The 20,098-nt window shown below is 35.9% G+C and overlaps 1 protein-coding gene across 1 annotated transcript in view; it reads right to left on the reverse strand.

Annotated features, from left to right (window-relative positions):
- The window catches only part of ash1 (histone-lysine N-methyltransferase ash1), a 585,771-nt gene that overhangs the window by 182,591 nt on the left and 383,082 nt on the right, over positions 1-20,098 (reverse strand). Inside the window, exon 18 of the mRNA XM_090395574.1 lies at positions 18,660-18,807. Within this exon, the coding sequence (XP_090251700.1) occupies positions 18,660-18,807 (148 nt within the window). The remainder of the gene's footprint in view (positions 1-18,659; positions 18,808-20,098) is intronic.

The raw sequence follows: 20,098 nt of genomic DNA on the forward strand, positions 1-20,098 counted from the left end.
GATAGTAATTGGTCTATAATTTATTATTATTACGTGACACCTCCAGGGAGTCCACAGACTCATCAAAGGAGACACCTACTCTACAACTCTCTGTCTCCACCACTCAATCCATCAACTACAGTGAACCACAACTACCATCATCATCTACACCAATGCCGTCTACAGTCCAACACCACTAGTATTTTCACAGACAATCACAAACATCCATGCACACAATGGGATTCAAACCCACAGCCTTTTTGCTGGAGAGTGGACATGCTAACCACTTGGCTAACCAGGCCAGCAGTGACTTGCTGCCACAGACTTAGATGCTCCTTTATGCATAGGAATTATTTTGCCCTACTTTCACTCTCTTGGGACCTTACCAGAGCTGAGAGTTAAATTTAAACAGCCTAGTCTGAGGCACTGCCAGTTCCCCTGCACATTTGTAAAACTCAAGTCAATATCCCATCCAATCCCACAGCTGTATTTGCATATTCAGATTCTGCAATACTCTAAGTACCTCCAATTCTTCAACTTCTTTTCTCACATCTGTCACTTGTCACCTGTGTTATAATAATATCTTCACTTGGATGATATATCCTTGCAAAAATGATCACTCAGTAGCTCAACAATTTCGTCTGCCTCCGTTACCTCTCTACCATCTGAACTCATTAAAGTCATCCTCCCATAGTCATTCATCCTCCTACTTACCACATAATGAAAAAGCGCTTTGGGATTTCTTTTGCCTGCTTGGCTAATTTCTCCTCATAATCTGATTTTGCCTTCCTTACCATGCTAATCACCTTTCCTCCTTATATACCCTCCACAGCATTTATTTCATTTGCAGCTCATGCTTAATGATACTACTAATTCATTCTAACTCCTACTCAATTTACCCTCCTGTCTTGGGTATACAGTATGATACTGCTAACTCGAGATACCTGCTGACCATTCCCCAAGTAATGTGAACATCTCTCCCTTACAGACTTTATGCCATCATATTGCTTCAAACTACCACCTAAGTGTATCATTATCAGCTGCCTTGCTGTTCCACATAATTCCCTTCTTAACTGGAATTTCCACAGGTTTCACTACCTACCAAGTCAAGACAACATGATCACTTTTCCCAATCAGAGGAAATTGTGGAGACACTGAGTGATCATTTTGCAAGGGTTTATCATCCAAGTGAAGATACTTAGATATCTCCAATTGCAGAATATTGCAGAATCTGAATGCAATGTTGTGGACAGGTGTTTTGATCCTATAACAAGATCCAACACTCTCATAGCCTGAGTACCTGTCACATTCTGCTTCAATCAATTCTCTCTGTCAGTGTATAAATCCCATTTCCTTTCTGCCATGTTATCTTTCCTCCTTCCAATCTATGTCTCTGAAGTTGAAGTTCCCACATAATAATTACTTGACTTGCACTCATTGTACTAACCTGCTGATGCACGTCTTCCACATCATTCCATCGAAGAGAAACTTGGAGAAGAACAAGCCGGGTTCAGGCCAAATAGAGGTTGTCAAGATCAGATTTTCACTTTAAGACAAACAGTTGAGAAAATAATGAGAATGTGACAAGGATCTGTACCTACATTTTGTAGATCTGGCAAAGGCATACAACAAGGCGCACAGAGAAAAACTTTCAAAAACATTACAATTATATGGTGTGAATGGAATATTATACAGGACAATAGATAGTCTATTTTTAAGTTGTCAGTCAGCAGTTAAAATTGAAGGAAATACAGGAAGATGGTTTAATCTTTAAAGGTACCTGTGAAATGACTATAAACAATAAATTACATGATCACACAGTAACTAACTTTAATGAAATGAAAGTACAGATATCTTGTACTGAAAATAACAGTACATCATCAGTGCGGTGAAACAAGTTGCATGCTAGAAATTAATATTAATGAATAATATTAATAAAAACTATTTTTGATGATTACATAAAATAAGAATCTCCCAAACTTTCGGGAGAGAGACACACACAATCGTTCTGATTCATATTTAAACCTGTTTCTACGGAGAAGATGAGCTTCATTCCACTGGATACCATGTTTTGTATCAATACTATGTTGTGTCTAACCAGATTTTTGAAGGTTTCATGTATTCAATATAATATTCATCATCATCATCATCAAATTCCTGCCATGTACCCTCAAGGGGTGTACAGGATATGACAGTACTACATGAAAAAATTACATCATTACTAACTTCCTATCTACAATTTTCCTCCAAATCAGTCTGTTACTTGTCAAGACTCCAACATTATCAGATCTTATATTTCTATCGTCTAAGGCACTTTGTACCTTATCAATCCACCTATATCTTGGTCTTCCTCTGGGTCGTTTTCCTGCCAACCTGGCAGAGAACACTTGTTTTGCTAATCTTTCCTCTCCCATTCTATTTAAGTGACCATACCATCTGAGATTAGCTCTGCTAACGCATTCCTGGATGCTGACAATGTCGAGTTCTTTCCTAATATCCTCATTTTTAATATGATATTGCCATTGATGCCATCTGTTCACGCCTCTAATCTTTCTCAGGACTCTCATATCTACGGTCTCTAGTCTTTGGTCAAGTGTTTTACTTCTGACCCAGCTCTCAGATCCATAAGTTAAAATTGGTTTGAACACAGTCTTGTATACAGCTAATTTAGTGTTCCGGCTAATTTCTTTCTTATTCCATATGAATTTATTCAATTGACTTCCCACGATACCAGCTTTGCTGATTCTGTTGTCTATTTCTATATTTAGTTTACCATCTTCAGTAAAAATTGTGCCTAAGTAGCTGAAATGTTTTACTTGTTCCACAGGTTCTCCATTCACAACACAGTTGACATTTTCAATGATTCTGCCTATTTTCATTGTCTTTGTCTTTTTATTGCTGACCTTCATACCATATCTATTACAACAGCTATTCAATTTAGTCAGAGAATCTTGCAGACTTGTAGCGGATTTATTTAGAAGTATAACATCATCCGCATAAAGCAAAGAGCTGACATTAACATCTCCAATTTTGATATCAGGTTTAATACCACATTCCTTCATAATGTGATCCATATAGATAATAAATAACAGAGGGGATAATGTACATCCTTGTCTCACACCAGATTTAATATTAAACCATCTTCCTGTACTTCCTTCAATTCTAACTGCTGACTCACAACTCAAATAAAGACTAAGTATTGCTTGATATAATGTCCCATTGACACCATATAACTGCAGCATATTGAATAGCTTCTCTCTTGGCACCTTGTCATATGCCTTTTCCAAATCGACAAAACTTAAATACAGATCTTTCTTATATTCCCATGCTTTCTCGACTATTTGTCGTAAAGTGAAGATCTGATCCTGACAGCCTCTATTTGGCCTGAATCCAGCTTGTTCTTCACCAAGCTTTTCTTCCACAATTCTTCTCAACCATTTCTCAAGTATACTTGCATAGATCTTGCCAGGAACACTCAGTAGGGAAATACCTCTGTAATTCTCACATTCAGTTTTATTTCCCTTTTTATATATGGGTACTATGAGAGCTCTACTCCAATCATCGGGAATTCGTCCCTCTGTCCAGGCTTTCTGAACTATGCAGTGCAGCCACTGTAAGACTCTTATACCACCATACTTCAGCATTTCTGGTCGAATATCATCTACTCCTGCTGCCTTTCCACATTTCAAGCCTTTGATGGCTTTTTCTACTTCAAGTATGGATATGTATTCCTGACTGCATGCCTGGTCAGTGTTTTTTATCACTGTGCTGTCATCACTGCTTGTTTCATTTAGCAGTTTTTCAAAGTAATTACTCCATACTTCAAGGATATCTTTTTCTCCTGTTTTCATTTCACCTTTATCATCTCTAATTCCTTTTACAGCACTCTTTCCTCCATTCCTAAGCTTCTTCAACAACCTCCAGAATATTTTGCCACCTTCTTGATATTTATTTTCTATATTCTTGCCAAAGTCCTCCCATGACTTTTGTTTAGCTAGTTTTACACACTGTTTAGCTTTCTTACATTTGTCTCTGTATTCTGTAAGAGTAAAAGCTGACTTATTTGCCAGGAACTTTTGATATGCTTTCTTCTTTTCCTTCACTGCCTCTTTAACTTCCTGTGTCCACCAGGGAGTTCTGATTTTTTTATCCTTGCACACAACCTCACCACATGCCTCTCTGGCAGAATCAATCAATGTTTTCTTCAGAGTTTGCCACTAAATCTCCAAGGTTTGATTCCTGTTCTCAAACTCTTTCATTTTCTTTTCAATAATATTTCTGTATTTTAGTCTACAGTTCACATCTGAGAGCTGCTCAACTTTTATTCGCTTTAAAACTTTCTTACATGTTATTCTTTTCAATATGAAATTCAATTTTATCCTGCTCAAGACTAAATAGTGATCACTTCCAATTTCAAATCCTCTGTACACTCTGGTGTCCTGCACCAGGGAGAAAACATCACTATCAACAATAACATAGTCAATGAGACTTTTTTTATTCCTAGCCTCTTCTCTCCATGTGAATTTGTGCACATTTTTATGTTGGAACATGGTGTTAGTAATAACCAGTCCATGTCCTGAGCAGAAATCCAACAGATATTTGCCATTATTATTAGCTTTGCTCTTTTCTCCAAATTTTCCCAAAATATTTTTGTATGTCTCACAATCATTTCCTACTCTACTATTTAGATCCCCAACAAGGACCAACTTTTCCTTTTTCATTGTGTCAGTTGCTTTTTCTAAAGCCTCAAAAAATTCCACCATTTCTACCTTAGTAGAACCTTCTGTGGGACCATAGGCACAAATAAGTCTCATTGTCCAGTTCCCCATTCTCATATTTGCCCACATTACTCTACTTGAGACTGACTGCCATTCAAGAAGATTAGCCTCGTATTTTGTGTTGAATACTATGGCTACTCCTTCTTTTCCTTGATTGTCATTGCCTGAATATAACATTTTGTATTTATTGCTCAGAAAGATCTCACCAGTTTTGGTCTTTTTTGTTTCAGTCACCCCTATTATGTCGATCTGGTACTTATCTAATTCCTCAGCTAGCTCCATTTCTTTGCCATTCAGGCTTCTTACGTTGATAGTACGGATCTTTAACTCTGGTGATGTTGAGTTGGGGTTTGTTTTTAGATTTGTTCCAGTAGCTGACTTTTCGCTGTTCGCCCTGGTTCCCTGGCGAAAACAACGGGGGCCTTGTTTAACCGGGCGACGCCCCAGCCGGCATGAAATTTTGTCATGTTGTACCATCATTTTTTATTTTGGTTTAACCAATAAGAATACAATTTGGTCGGCTAAATCCCAAATTGCTAGCCCATCCTCGTTCGTTCAGTATCAAAGTAGATACCCAACAGGGTGCACCACGAGAAGGTGAGGATTGGACATTAGGTCAGAAGCCCTGGTCGGTTCTCCACATTCCTTTAAAGGCTATGTGGAGGTCTCCTCTCAGTTATACAGCTTTGACCCTTAAGCACCCCCAATATAATATTGATGTTCATTAATTATTTTTTCCACAGAATAGTCTGTCTACCCAAAGTATATTAGATTACAATCACAAGGTATCTTGGTAAACATCGGCTAAAGATACAGGTGACAGTTTGTCTTTTGTAGATGGCAACAGATGAGAAATTTTGTTGATAGGAAAATGTAGAAACGAGATGATACTTCTTCAAAATTCTACCAATCAGTTCAGAGATGCCAGAAATATAAGAGATTAGAACCCTATGGTCCGATGAAGTCTGTGGAACCCTGCAGTCTATTGAATGGTTACAACCCTAATCAAATTCAGCAGATAACTGATTCTTATGTTCCAACACCTCAGGATTCTTCAACTTCTAGAATTTTGAAAGAGTATCATGTTTAGATTACATTCACAAGGTATCTGTAAACAAACATACTTTGGGCAGACAGGCCATTCTGTGGAAAAAAAGAATTAATGAACATCAATATTGTATTGAATACGTGAAACCTCAAAAGTCTGGTCTGGCACAACATAGTATTGACACAAAACACAGTATCCAGTCTGATGAAGCTTGTCTTCTCCATAGAATGAGGTTTAAATATGCCTTTTCAAAGAAAGTTTTGAAGCTCTTTTACATCAGCCAAATCTGAATCGGAATATCTCTCTCTCTCTCTCTCCCCTCCCCCAAACGTTTTGGAGATTCTTATTTTATATATCCATCAAAAATAGTTTTTAATAATGTTATTTATTAATATTAATTTCTAGCACACAGCAAGTTTTTAATTGGTAAACCACAGACTGCTGTATGTACCTTGTATTCCCGTTTCTTTGATTTGCTTGTTGCTAAGTACTGATGATGTACTGTTATTTTCAGTATGAAATACAGGAATATCTTGCATTGTAAAAGTTCAATGCAGCATGAATTTTCGTCCAGTTAATGCATTGACCTTTTACAGAAAGGAAAAACCCAGAAAAATTGTAAATGTCTCTTATGTTATTAATTAGCATTGTATACAGAATATTTACAGCACGACGAGAATTACCTTACTCTTTACAAAAACAAAACATATAGAATTGATAACGCCAAGGGCAAGGCTATGCAGTCGGGAGGCTGTTTGATTCTTGTTTACATGTTCATTCACAGGTGGCCTTCAAGTCAGTGCAGAAAGGGACAGCAGGAATCAAACGTGACTTCCGCAGGCCGACAAAAACGAATTAGGAACATGAAAGAAGTCGTCGGCAAAAGTTCCAGAGCACGCTATCACATGATATTGCAAGGGGGTTTCAAAACTGAACCCAAGGTTTTTGGAACCTGAGAAGGATATAAGGCAAGTTTTGGGAAATGATCGGGGATTGACAACAAGCATCGACACGTAAAGAAAGGAACAAGAGGAGGTTCTACCCAGACACGGAGAAGTCCGAGGAAGGAGGTCGATCAACCTTAAGCCATTCGAGTCAAGGAGCGTGGATGTCCAGAGGGTCAATACGTAAGGAGAAACAAAACCGTCCAGATGCTATTCCGCTCAGACGAGCCTGTGAAGGCCCGACAATCAAAGCCCTTCGACCAAGTGTTCAACACCAAAGAATTGTTCCTCATATCCCGCTTGCCGACCTGACAAAGCTGCCGGTTCTCCGAGGATCTAGAGGTAGAAAATCCAAAACCCGGAATGGAAAAGGGAACATAGGACGCCGTAACAAAAACAGAAGAAAAGGGGGCATCAAAGAGGAGGACTGTTCACGTGAGTCTGATATTGTATTTTATAAGATTATGTGGTGTAAGAAAGAAGTTTTAATGAACTGATAAGATTCATAAGATAGGATAGCCATAGCCAAAGAATAACTGATATGTCCTTTAAGATTGAAATTGGTAATGCATGTGTATATGAGTATAGCTAATTCCTGAGAAGCTAATTGAGTTTAGGAGGTAATCTGACATTTTTTATAATATCTACGTTTTATTGTTGATATGACTGATTGTTTTATAAGTCTTGATATAGATAGAGATGTACTTAATTTAAGCTGAGGAAAGTATTACAAACTGAGAAATTTGGGGAAATTACCTTGTGTGTTATTGATAAGGATTGATTGCTGTATGTATGTCATGTTGGTATATTGAAACAAATAGAAGTAGATATTGAGAATTAAGTTGAGGAAAGTAATATAAACTATTCAAATAACTAAAGAAAGTTGTAAGAAATATGTAGATAGTTGCATGAATTTTGAGTTGAGATTAACAGAGAACAGATCCCCTGCTCTTCTCTTTGTATTGTACATTTCTTTAATTATAGATTAAATATGCTTGTTGAATTTTCTTAAAAACTCTCACCTGATCTTATTTATTGCAATGTATTGATCTAAAATAATTCGAGCCTATAAGCGGGAAATCATTAGAGTAGGAAAATAAGGTTAAGAGACCACGACTGTGAATGTTCTAAGAAGTAATTAATATTGCATGATCGAAATCTAGCGGAGGTATCATATTTCATGTACCATATTGAGGCAAGGTGCACAGTCATAAATCTATATAAATTTCCTTTGCTCTCAGGTGCAAAGAACATAGAATCACCGAAGGTAGAATAGAAAGAAATTAGAGGCGGAACGATACATGTTTGAGTTAAATAGAAAATAAGATAAAGATGGGATAGATATAAAAAGAGAGTACTACATGTATGTATGTATGTTAAAAATATATATAGAACGCACTGAATACAGTGTACACAAATAAAATATATACAAATAAAAATATTATGAAGGAACAAAATGACAACATATTACAGCATAGCGCGGTTTTGAACAATGCAGGTTTTGGTCTAACGTGGTTTATATTATAACACTTACCATTATTACACTAACATTGTCAACACTGACCGGCAACTCCCAGGCGCCTCAAGCAACAGTCGAGAGCCACATTTATGCAGTAGTTATTCGACTGGCTCTCACGTAGACACGTTCTTTACCCGCGGCATTTTATTATTTACGTTAATATTAGCATTTAATATTTTTTTATTATTTAAGTATGAGTGAAAAGAGACAAAACAAAGAAGACACTGTTGAGTAACAAAAAAACGCTAAGTGGTTGACATTAGAGAAGAAACTTGAAATTATAAAATTTCACGAGAATGGCGCTTCGTTTGCTAAAATAGCACGTGAGAATTCAATGAATGAGTCATCTGTAGGAACAATTATTCAGAGCAAAGAAAAGATTAAACAACATGGAATGAGCACCGCGTATATGTCAAAATGATCACGAGAAAATATGGAATGCCTTCTAATGATCTGGATTGAAGATTGTAATCAGAAAAAGATTCCTTTGAGTCAAATGATAATCCAGGCAAAAGCAACAAGTCTATATGACAAAATAAAAGAAAATGAAAGTGAAAATGAAGGAAGTACAACCAGTGAAACTTTTGTAGTAAGTTGCAGGTGGTTCTACAATTTCAAAAAAGGGTATGGGATTCCATAACGTAAGAATCCAAGGTGAAAGCGCAAGTGCTGACACTAACTGCAGAATTATTTCCCAATGAATTGAAGGAGCTTATTGAGAATGAAGGCTACACACATCATCAAATTTTTAACGATGATGAGACTGGCTTGTTCCGGAAAAGAATGCCACCGCACACATTTCTAGCAGAGAAGGAAAAAACACAAGCTGGGTATAAAGTGTCAAAAGACCAATTGACACTTTTACTAGGGGGTAATGTATCAGGTGATTTAAAATTGAAGTCACTGTTAGTGTACAGAGCAGAAAACCCAAGAGCTCTTAAGGGCTTTACAAAGAACAATTTACCTATTCATTGGCATTCGAATAAAAAAGTGTGGGTGACTCGTTCAATTTTCTAAGACTAGTTTAAAACTTGTTTTTGCCCTGAAGTTAAAAGCTATTGTAAAAAGAATGATATTCCTTTCAAAATTTTGCTTTTATTAGAAAATGCGCCAGGCCATCCAACTCTATTGACTGACTTAGATGAAAATGTCAAGATTAATTTTATCCCTCCAAACACAACATCAAATCTGCAGCCGATGGATCAAGGCGTTACTTCACTTTCAAGGCTTACTATTTAAGATGAACTTTTGCTCAAGCTATTAAAGCTGCAGCAGAAGAAGATTCTTGGACTTCGAATGAATTCTGGAATTTAAACCATAAAAGATACCATTCAAAATATTTATGAATCTTGGCAAGAGGTGACTCAAAGCAACATGAGAGCCGTATGGCATAATATCTTGCCGCATTATTCAAAGGACAATGCGGCAAGATATTATGCTATTTCCTCTTTCTGTGTTGCGTTTGCAACACAGAAAGAGGAAATCTCAAAAGAAATTGTGCAGATGGGCAAATATCTTGGTTTTACAAGTTTAGATTGTGAATGTGAACGAATGCATTGATTCTCATTCAAATGATCTGGATGACGAAACATTTTTGGAGTTGGAACAACAACGAGCCTATGAAGCAGAAGAAGAAGATGACCCCATTCATTTCATGGTTGAAGAATTTTCCTTTGGTGACCTTTCAACTTTTGTGAGAAAAATTGATGAAGCTTCTGACTTTCTCATAAATGCTGACCCGAATTTGGAAAGAAGCATCAAAGTAAGACAAAGTCTCAATAATGCTATCAAATGCTACAGAGATGTAGTACTTGAAGAGACAAAGAAGACAAGGATGGTTCAACGAACACTAAAAGACTACTTTAGTAAAAAGTAAATTACTGTATGCTAAAATTTAAGCGATATTTGTTTTGTTTTTGTTCCTGATATTAGCATATCAGGAATCATTGTCAAGGTCTTAGAGAAATTAGTCAAGAAAAGAATACAGGATTGGATAGATGAAAATGGGATATTGTATGGGGGACAACATGGTTTTGTGAAGGGTAGATCATGCCTCAGTAACTTACTCACGTTTTATAACACAGTGACAGCTGAACTGGATAGGGGTAATGGGTTTATAGTGGTACTACTGGACCTTGCCAAGGCCTTTGATAGGATACCACATGGAACATTAATCAGTAAACTGGAGCAGATGGGGATGGATATAGGTTTGGTGAGATGGATAGGAGGGTGGTTGAAGGAGAGATACCAGAGAGTGGTTTATTCAGGAGTGGAGTCAAAAAGACGTCTTGTGACTAGTGGAGTACCGCAGGGCTCTGTTCTTGGAGGACCACTGCTTTTCAATTTGTTCATCAATGATATTGGAAAGGATTTGAGAGGAAGTGTTCACTTGTTTGCTGATGATGCAAAGTTAGGTAGAGCAATTGTGAGTGCACAGGATGTCAAAATTTTACAGGATGATTTGGATAGTTTGGAGGACTGGGCTAGGAAAAATGGATGTCAGTTTAATGTGGCAAAGTGTAAGGTTATGCACTTTGGGGTGAAAAGAATAGCAGCAGTATATCGCATTGGTGGAACCGTACTCCAGGAGATTGATGAGGCCAGGGATTTGGGAGTGTTGGTGGATAGGGAGTTGAAGTTTAGGGGGCACATTGCAAAAGTGACTGAAACAGCTCACCAAATCACTTGGCTTATGAAAAATACTTTAACATGCAGAGACAAACAAGCTGTTGTTCCTCTGTATCGAGCCTTGATAAGACCCCATCTGGACTTCTGTGCCCAGTTATGGGCACCAGGGTTTCTTCGTGATGGGGAGGAAGTGGAGAGGATCCAAAGACGAGTGACCAAGATGATAGCAGGTTTGTGAAATGAACCTTATGAGAATAGGTTGAAGATTTGTGGGTTGCAGACATTGGACGATAGGCGAAGGAGGGGTGATATGATTGAGACATTCAAATTACTGAAGGGTTTTTATAAGATTGATCCAGAAGATATTTTTGAAAATATGACTGGTGGTGGGAGGACTAGGGGCCATGCATGGAAGCTGGGCAAGAGCGTGGTTGACAAGGGTGTTAGAGCTAGGTTTTTTACTTGAAGAGTGGTGAATGAGTGGAATAAGCTTCCAGAGTCTGTTGTGGGTGCTACGACCGTGAATGAGTTCAAGGCAAGATATGATAGATACTGTGTGAATGTTAAATAGTTGTTCCAGACATGATGTTAGGGCCTCCCTCGATGAGTCTGTCGACTCCTTGGAGTTTCCCAGAACAATAATAATAATAATTATATATGTCCATAAAGATATGTGCTTTGCATTATGGGATATTAAGGCAAGTGATGTGAAGTCATTAGCCTTTATATATGAGTTGCTCAGTCGTGAAATTACTTCACATGCAGACTTTGGTTGCTTACTGTATAAAGGATTAAACCAAGAATATGATTTCTTGGTATCTTTAATTTATAGGAAATTGATGATGATGAAGAAATATTGAAGACCATAGATAGGAGAGCTCTGAGAAAAAGAAAGTGAACTGGCAACATAAACAACTGAACCATATTAAAAATGAAGATATAAGAATGATACTTGACATTCAGTAATATAGAATATATGAGGAGATCTTCTAAGGCAATATGGCTACATAAATAAAATGGGAGAGAAAAGGCTGCAAAACAGGTATTTGGTAGGTGAAAGATCCAGAGGAGGGCAGAAACATAAAAACCAACAATATTCGACAAATTAATGATAACAGATCAGGAAGTCCTTCAATTCTGATGCCAACTGCATAAAGTAACTGTCATGCCCGTAACACCATTTTTCCATATAATCCTGCAGAGGGCATCAACCAACAGTCCTGACCTTCAAAGATGTCCCTCAATCAGAGATCAATTGATGGTTGCTAGCTTGAGTAATGTAATGATTATATTCATTTAGCATTTTTGGCTATATTTACTCGTACAGCCTGGATGAAGGGGATGAAATACTTTTACTGTTATTATGTATGATAAGAGAGATATGGATCAGGAAAAAAAGGGAACGTAGAATTTTATTTATTTTATAGAGTAAGCCACTGGGTTTGTTAAGAGCATGGCACATTTTGCCACACATAAGAGTTCTGTAGCACGAGACTAACTGGCCGAAACAGTCCATGGACCTATGTGTCAGTTTACTAAGGAACCATTTCTGATATGGTATCTGTTTACTCATGTACCCTTGATCTGATGAAGTCTAAAAAGAGATCCTTGTCCTAAGTTCTATTGCACTCACCAACCAAACCAAACGTTTTTGATATTAGAAAATATTAATGTGAAGAGTTGTAAACTCTTCACATTAATAAATTTAGTTTAATCCTTTATCCAAGTGTGAGCAAACAAAGTTTGCGCCTGAATTGCTCCACCTTTGCAACGAGTTGCCCTGGTGTGTACCACCTTAACCCAGTCCTGAAGATACTTTCAGGTGCAAACTTTGTTTGCTCACACTTGGATAAAGGATTAAACTAAATTTATTATACTCTAACCAAGTGAAAAATAAACTTTCAACATCTTCACATTAATATTTTCACAAAAACTGACTTTTTCCAGGCAGCATAATTTTCTTATTTTGCATGGAAAAGTAAAATGTATAAATCCAAAAAAAAAAAAAAAAAATTTATTAACCTCTTTAGCTAATTTCTAAATGTAACACATAGAGCACAAAGCACTCCACACTCAAAGGTCTGCATGATACAATGTCTTCTGGCCTCAAGGATTCAGAACAGATGCATCTTTCATTCATTTTTAAATAGTCAGCATCCTAAAATATACGAGGGTGGTCTGAAAAGTTCTCTGCCTAACAATGAAAAAACGAATTTATAATTTCAAAATTATTTTTATTTTTCAACATAATCTCTCTTAAGACTAATACATTCCAGCGATGCTCAGGCACCATTATCCCATCCCTGTAGTGGTTCTCAGAAAGATCTGCAAAACATCCCTCTACAGCAGCAATCACCACTTGATTCGAAGAAAAACGCTGAACAGCAAGGAAGACTTTTAGTTTTGGAAGTTACAGAGAGAGCCAAAACTCGGGAGTAGGGGAGATGTTCAAACAATTTATGGTAGAGATCCCTTAATTTTCCCATTGCCACACCTTCGTGGGCAGGGGCATCGTCCTGATGAAAGATGATTTTTTTTCTTCTGCAAACTGGGTCTTTTCTTGCGAATTTTTTCATCTAGTCTAGTTAAAAGATCAGAATAATATTCACCAGTTATTGTCTTACCCTTTTCAACATAATTAATAAACAAACTGCCTTTAGCATCCCAAAACACCAATGCCATGACCTTTCCTGCTGATGGAACCGATTTTATCTTCTTTGACACTGAACAACCGGCTTCTGTCTGCTGTTTTGACTGCTGTTTGGATTCTGATGTGTAATGGTGAATCCAAGTCTCATCCAAAGTAATAAATCGATGCACAAAATCAGTTTTATTCTTGATAAAATGCTGCAAGTACTGTCAGATATTTTCATGCGAGTGCATTTTTGATCTGCTGTGAGCAAGCATGGCACCTATCTTGCGCAAAGCTTTTTCATCTGCAATTCTTCATGGAAAATATATCGAACACGTTCTTTTGAAATGCCTATAGTCTCAGCAATTTTATGCACTTCGACTTGACAGTCATCCAATATCATATCGTGCACTTGATCAATGATTTCTGGTGTTGTTATACTTTTTGGACGTCCTTCACGTGGATCATCTACAAGGCTGGTATGGCCAGGTTAATACTCGGCAACCCATTTCTTAATTGTCAAAAAAGAAGGAGAAGAGTGCACATAAATTTTTATGAACTTCAAATGAATTTCTTTTGGCATTAAACCTTCTTTTACAAAGAAATTTATAACTGCACAATACTCAATTTTATCCATTGCAAGGGATACAGACAACACTTTTACTTCAGACAGCCATATAAAACAAACTACTTGATAGAATGACTTGCAATTTCACACGGATGCATATGACAGATGTACTAACTTAGGAAAAAAAAAAAACCTTGCCGATAGTGTTGCCATCTATGGTCGAGACCTTTTTAGACCACCCTCGTAGCAGTTTTTCCTAATTTACAGTAAAATTTTATCACAGCTCTTTGCTCCGTGATGCAACTTCTGACACACTCTTATTTCAACAGCTGCCATGTGAAATTGCTGTTTCACCCAAATCTAAAGTTGAACCTGTGATAACAACACAATCTAGCAGTCAAAACTAGAAACACATTTGTTACTTTTATTCAAAGGGTTGTCCTGTAAAAAAAATCAATCTCATTACTTAATGGGCACACTGTGTATATCAAACCATCTTCCTGTATTTCCTTCAACTCTCACTGTTTGAAGGAAATATAAAATTAATATTTTTAATTAATTTTAATTTGGAGAAGGTTCTTTCACAGCTCGCAACACTCACTGGTAATGTTAATAAAATTCTCAAAGCCACTGCCACGCTCAGGAATAAATCATGTTGACTTACATAACTCAATACTTCTAAGGGTGTGTGCTTCCTTTCTTAACAAGCTAGATAAAACATCTGATTCATCTGCCAGATCTATTGCATCTGTGTCTTTTACATTTTTGGTGTGATCAGATAAGGCACTGCCTAAATTTTTACATTTTAAAACAAGATCACTTTTTTAAAATGTGATCTTTTTCTTGTAATTTCATATGAATGTCATATTATAAAAATGAAAAATATGTACTATGCGTTTGAAGTTGTTGAAATCTCTCTTTTACCGAATTTAACGCTTATGTCGATCACGTTGAAATAAAATCCACTTTCAATTTTGTTATTGGATCTTGTATTGGCATATGTTCTGATTCATAGTCTTCTGGCTTTCCTTGGTATCGCAGACGGAGTAATTGCAAATTCTGCTACAATATCCAATTGATCTGCCAACACTTTTGCTTCTTTCAAGGTATTTTCGAAGCCTTCGTCTGATCAGTGTCTTTCTAAATAAAGTATAACTTGTTCTAACTCACATACAGTTGCTGAATATCTATATTAATTTGTTGAAGCATTTTACTGGGGATATTAATATGGTTTAAAATGTTATGCCAAGAAACAATAGAACAGAGGAATTGAAAATTCTGCAATTTCAATGCTAGACATTCAGCTTCATGTCTAGCCATTTTATCCATACACTCTTCAGCAGTGATTTCCAATAAAGAGTCATAAATATCTCTCGATTGATGTCAAATGGCTTCTATACGGCTTTCCAACTGCATAGCAGATAGTGGTTTTAATGTTAATTTAGTATGGTTCTTTAATACATCCCATCTGTGTGTGGAACCAGAAAAAAATACATATAATTTTTGTATGACATTGCTTCTTTTGATGACATTACTGCATCAATTACTATCAGGTTAAGTGAATGGCAACTGTATGGAATAAAAAGGCCCGAGAATTAATATCAACAATGCATTTTTGAACGCCAGAATTTTTCCCTTTGATGTTTGAGCCATTCTCATAACCCTGTCCTCTTAAATTATCAATTGACAAGTCATTTACTTCCAGTTGTTCAATTATTACTTGAAATAATGCAGCTCCAATAGTAGTACTAACTGGTACAAATCCCAAAAAAAATCTCACAAATTTCTACTTTTTTTTTTTTTGGCTCATTTTCCCTATTTATAGAGACGTATCGAAAAATGACAGACATTTGTTCCAGATGACTAATATCACTTTTACAGTCTTACAGCAAAAGCAAAACACCGTATTGTTTTTACGGGAATATATTTAACACGACCTTCGCACTACTTCACCATTATGTAAATGTCTTTTGTAATATGATGGTTTGAAGTGGCGACCACGACTGTCTTGTGGAATATTGAATTTATTTTCTTCATCAGAGTTACCAATTTGTACCACTCCCTTCTCTATCATGAACAATCTAAATGAATCATTAATTATCTGAGGCCATTCTGCAGGATCGCACAAAATTTCACTTTTTGAGTTTTGCTAGTGCTTGTAAATTCTTGTGATTCTGTATTTTGCTTTTTTTCCAACACTTTGGAAACTGATGAATCGGAGATCGGTTCTTCTGTAATTTCTAATTTTTCTCATTAGTTTCTCGACTTTATGAAGTTGAAGCAACTATTTCACCAACACTATCATTAGAATTATCTGATTTTAAGAATTTACTCAAAGAACCACTCATTTTTTTAATATTTGTATCTTTTTCTGCTTTTCTTATACAATATTGAGCCCGCGATAACCGTTTTCTTCCGTATCCTGACATAATAAGATTTGTCAAATGCTTCCCTATGAAGTTAGTCAAGCCACGCCACTGGGTGCCACCAAAAGTTCTAAGATGCGCAAAGAAAGCAAATCTGCGTGCACATGAGGAACTTGCTCCGTCAATCAATATTCAACTCGCACCGTGTAATATAAATAAAAAATATTAAAAAAATAATACGTCTGAAAATCTTGTATAAATTTATGAAAATTTGCTGCCCTGATCACGACAACCTCTATTTGGCCTGAATCCAGCTTCTTCTGGTTTCTCTTTCACAATTTTTTCAGCCTCTTTTCAAGGATACTTGCATAAATCTTGGAAAAATTAGCAGAGAAATTCCTCTATAATTCATACATTAAACTTATAGATGGGTTCTATGAAAACTGTACTAAGTTTGAGAAATAGCGTTTCTCAAACTTTTCCTATGACAGAACACTTTACAAATCCTGAAATTTTAACGCAACATCTTGGTTAGAGTCGAGTATCATTGGTCTCATATTCAATGTAAAGCTAAGCATACACACTATTGCCACAGCAGGCATTAGTATCACACTAACGCCCCAGTATCGCACTGCAAAAATGCGGCAGCGCACATTACAGGCATGCCAGGCTGCAGTCCATCGCATTGACCTTGCTTGTGACTGCATGTTTCCAAGAATATATATCTCTGAGCTCAAAGGTGTTGACAACCGCGAGTGGCTGAGTCAAGGCCAGCATGCGTGGGCCTTAATAGCACAATCCATACACATGCAGTGAGGAGCACCTGATTTTCAAATATGTTTGAACTTGTCGCAGCATTTAAAACCATTCCAGGCTCGTATTAATTTTGATAATTTTTCATGGAACACATTCACTTTCTGCAGAACATACTTTGGGAAATGCTGATCTAGAATTCAACCTTCTGACCACAGCCTCTGAATTATGCAGTGTAGCCACCAAACTTTTATAGCTCCATATTTGAGTACTTCTGGTTGAATATCATCTACTTCAGCAGCCTTTCTGCATTTTAATTTTTGATGGCTTTTTCTACCTGAAGTACTGACATGTACTGTTTGCATTTCTTTTGAAAATTTTCTACAATGGTTCTGATACTGCTTGTTTCATTTGATAGTCTTTCAAAATAATTACTCAAGATATCTAGGATATCCTTATTTTCCATCTTCATTTCACCTTTGTCATCTCTAAACCTTTTTACAGTACTCTTACCTCTGTTTCTAAGCCTTTTGAATAACCTCAAGAACATTTTTTCACCTACTTGATATTTATCTTCTATATTCTTACCCAAGTCTTCCCATGACTATTGTTTAGCTACTTTCACAGCTTGGCTTTCTCAGACTTCTATATTCTTTTAGGGCATCTGCCTGAACAACCAGTATGTAGATACTACTATCAATAATAACACAGTCAATGAGGCTTTTTTTATTTTTTGTGTCTTCTCTCTCCACTCTCCATGCGAGCTTGTGTACATCGTTCTGTTTGAACATGGTGTTAGTTATGACTAGGCTGTATCCCGAGCAGAAGTCCAGCAGATACCAACACCATGCAGATAATAAAAACCATTATATAATATATATAAAATCCATTCACTTGCCTCCCACTTTATTTATATTCTTATAATATAACCCACACTAATTGTATATTCTACAATCAAATTTTAAAAAATAATAAAAATTTCATAATTGCACTTTTTTAAAATGACACTGTAGCTACTCCACTAGATGTTATAATTCACATTATTTTGTTGTCTTTTTTAGTTTCTTTTTTACCTGTGAAAATAGCGAGCTCATTCTTGAATCAAAATAATGAACAGAACAAAATTGCATTAAAATGCAAGGTATGTGCTCATTAAATTTTCAACAAGTATGAAACAAAAGAGACAGTATGATCATTATGCACTACTGTTATTACACAGTGCTCAAGATTCAAGGCAGAGCTAAGTTAGTGATATCACTGGAAACCATCACTAGAAAGATAGTTGATTAGGTGTTTTGATTACTTTAACTCATTATATTCCATTTAACCAAGATACACTAGCACTAAAATTCATTCTTAAATAAACTAGCAATTTTTATTTCTTATATTGGAAATTTTTAATAATTATTTTACTTTAAAGTGAACACAGAAATATGAATTCTACCATAAATTATGGAAGACACAAAAGATGATGGCAATGACTCTCCTAAAATATCTTCCAACTGAATTATGGCATCATTTTTGGCAGACTGATAAACTTTGCGAAGATGAGCTACCGTGTGGCCAATTTCTGATGTTCGGCCATAATACAACTATAAAAAAAATTAAAATGATAAGGAAATGATTAATATCTGAAGCAAGGAATTAAGCTACAAGTGCTGTTAATTTTTGCTAGTTAACTAACAAAATTTAATCTCATTTAAGTATTTGTAACATATTAATTAATAAACAGCATCTGATATTTATAATAATAAAACCTTATGGCAGATAGATATACAGAACGAGCAAATGAGTTTACTATATCAGTCTTTACATAAAGCGTTATAAAAGTATATTCCAACTGAAAAAAAAAAGGGTATTATTACTTTAAGGATCTTTATTAGCAAATATCTCTCAGAGTAATCATGTTAAACAAGTTATATGAAATAAATAAAACTTACTATAAAGAACAGTTATGCATTTATGTTTATTACAGTAGTGATGTCACAGGAATTCACAGTAAGACATCACAGTATAAACGTAAGACAAACCAAATAAATGTGTACTTTATTAAGTTGCTAATATTTCAGTGGATTTCAAACCAGTATTTTCTGAGCACAAGCATATACTTGTAACAAAACACTAAACTGGGTATTTGCAGAAACAATTCAAATTTTAACTAAAAAGGGAACTAATGTTCTATCATGGCATCCACTGGAGTGGAATGAAAGGAAGAAATGTTAGAGTAGATGATGTCTTGAAATAAGTTGAACAACTCTGTGCAAAATTAATGCAACCACTCTTATTGAAGTTCAAGCAGTTCTTGATAATTCATGCTGATTGTAAAAATAGTCTATCAGATGTCTGGTGAATTAGATGCAGAAGAGCACTTTCTTCATTATATCATGTGTAAAAAGATATCCACCAGAGCACAGTCTATCACTTATTACTTCCCATAATCTATTTAGGTTCCTGATGGAAAGGAAGTAGCTATGGTATTCAATGCTATCCAGGAGGATGATCTTTTTTTTAATTGTAGGTAATATCAAATACAGAATTATCAACACCTTAGCACCAGAAAAGTATATTTAATATATTGCCAGATATTTCAGTTTGAAAATAACAAACAACCATCAGTGGCTTGACAATGATGGTAGTTTACAAGGTAGAATCTTTTACAAGGTAGAATACAAACAATTGATCATTCAAAATTAGAACGAGCTGTGTGATATTACATCGCTAATCATGATATCATTTCTCTGAAGAAAGATAAACATAAGAGTGCAGAAATAAATTACATGTATAAATTTACAATGTCATACAAAAAAAACTTAATTTACAAAATCATATTAAAGATATCATCAGATAGATGTAGTATCTAGAAGGTATAAATTAAAGAAAAAA

The sequence above is a fragment of the Typopeltis vanoorti genome, chromosome 7 (genome assembly GCF_054136105.1).
Source record: "Typopeltis vanoorti isolate ZY-2024b chromosome 7, IOZ_Tvanoo_1.0, whole genome shotgun sequence".
Classification (NCBI taxonomy): domain Eukaryota; kingdom Metazoa; phylum Arthropoda; class Arachnida; order Uropygi; family Thelyphonidae; genus Typopeltis; species Typopeltis vanoorti.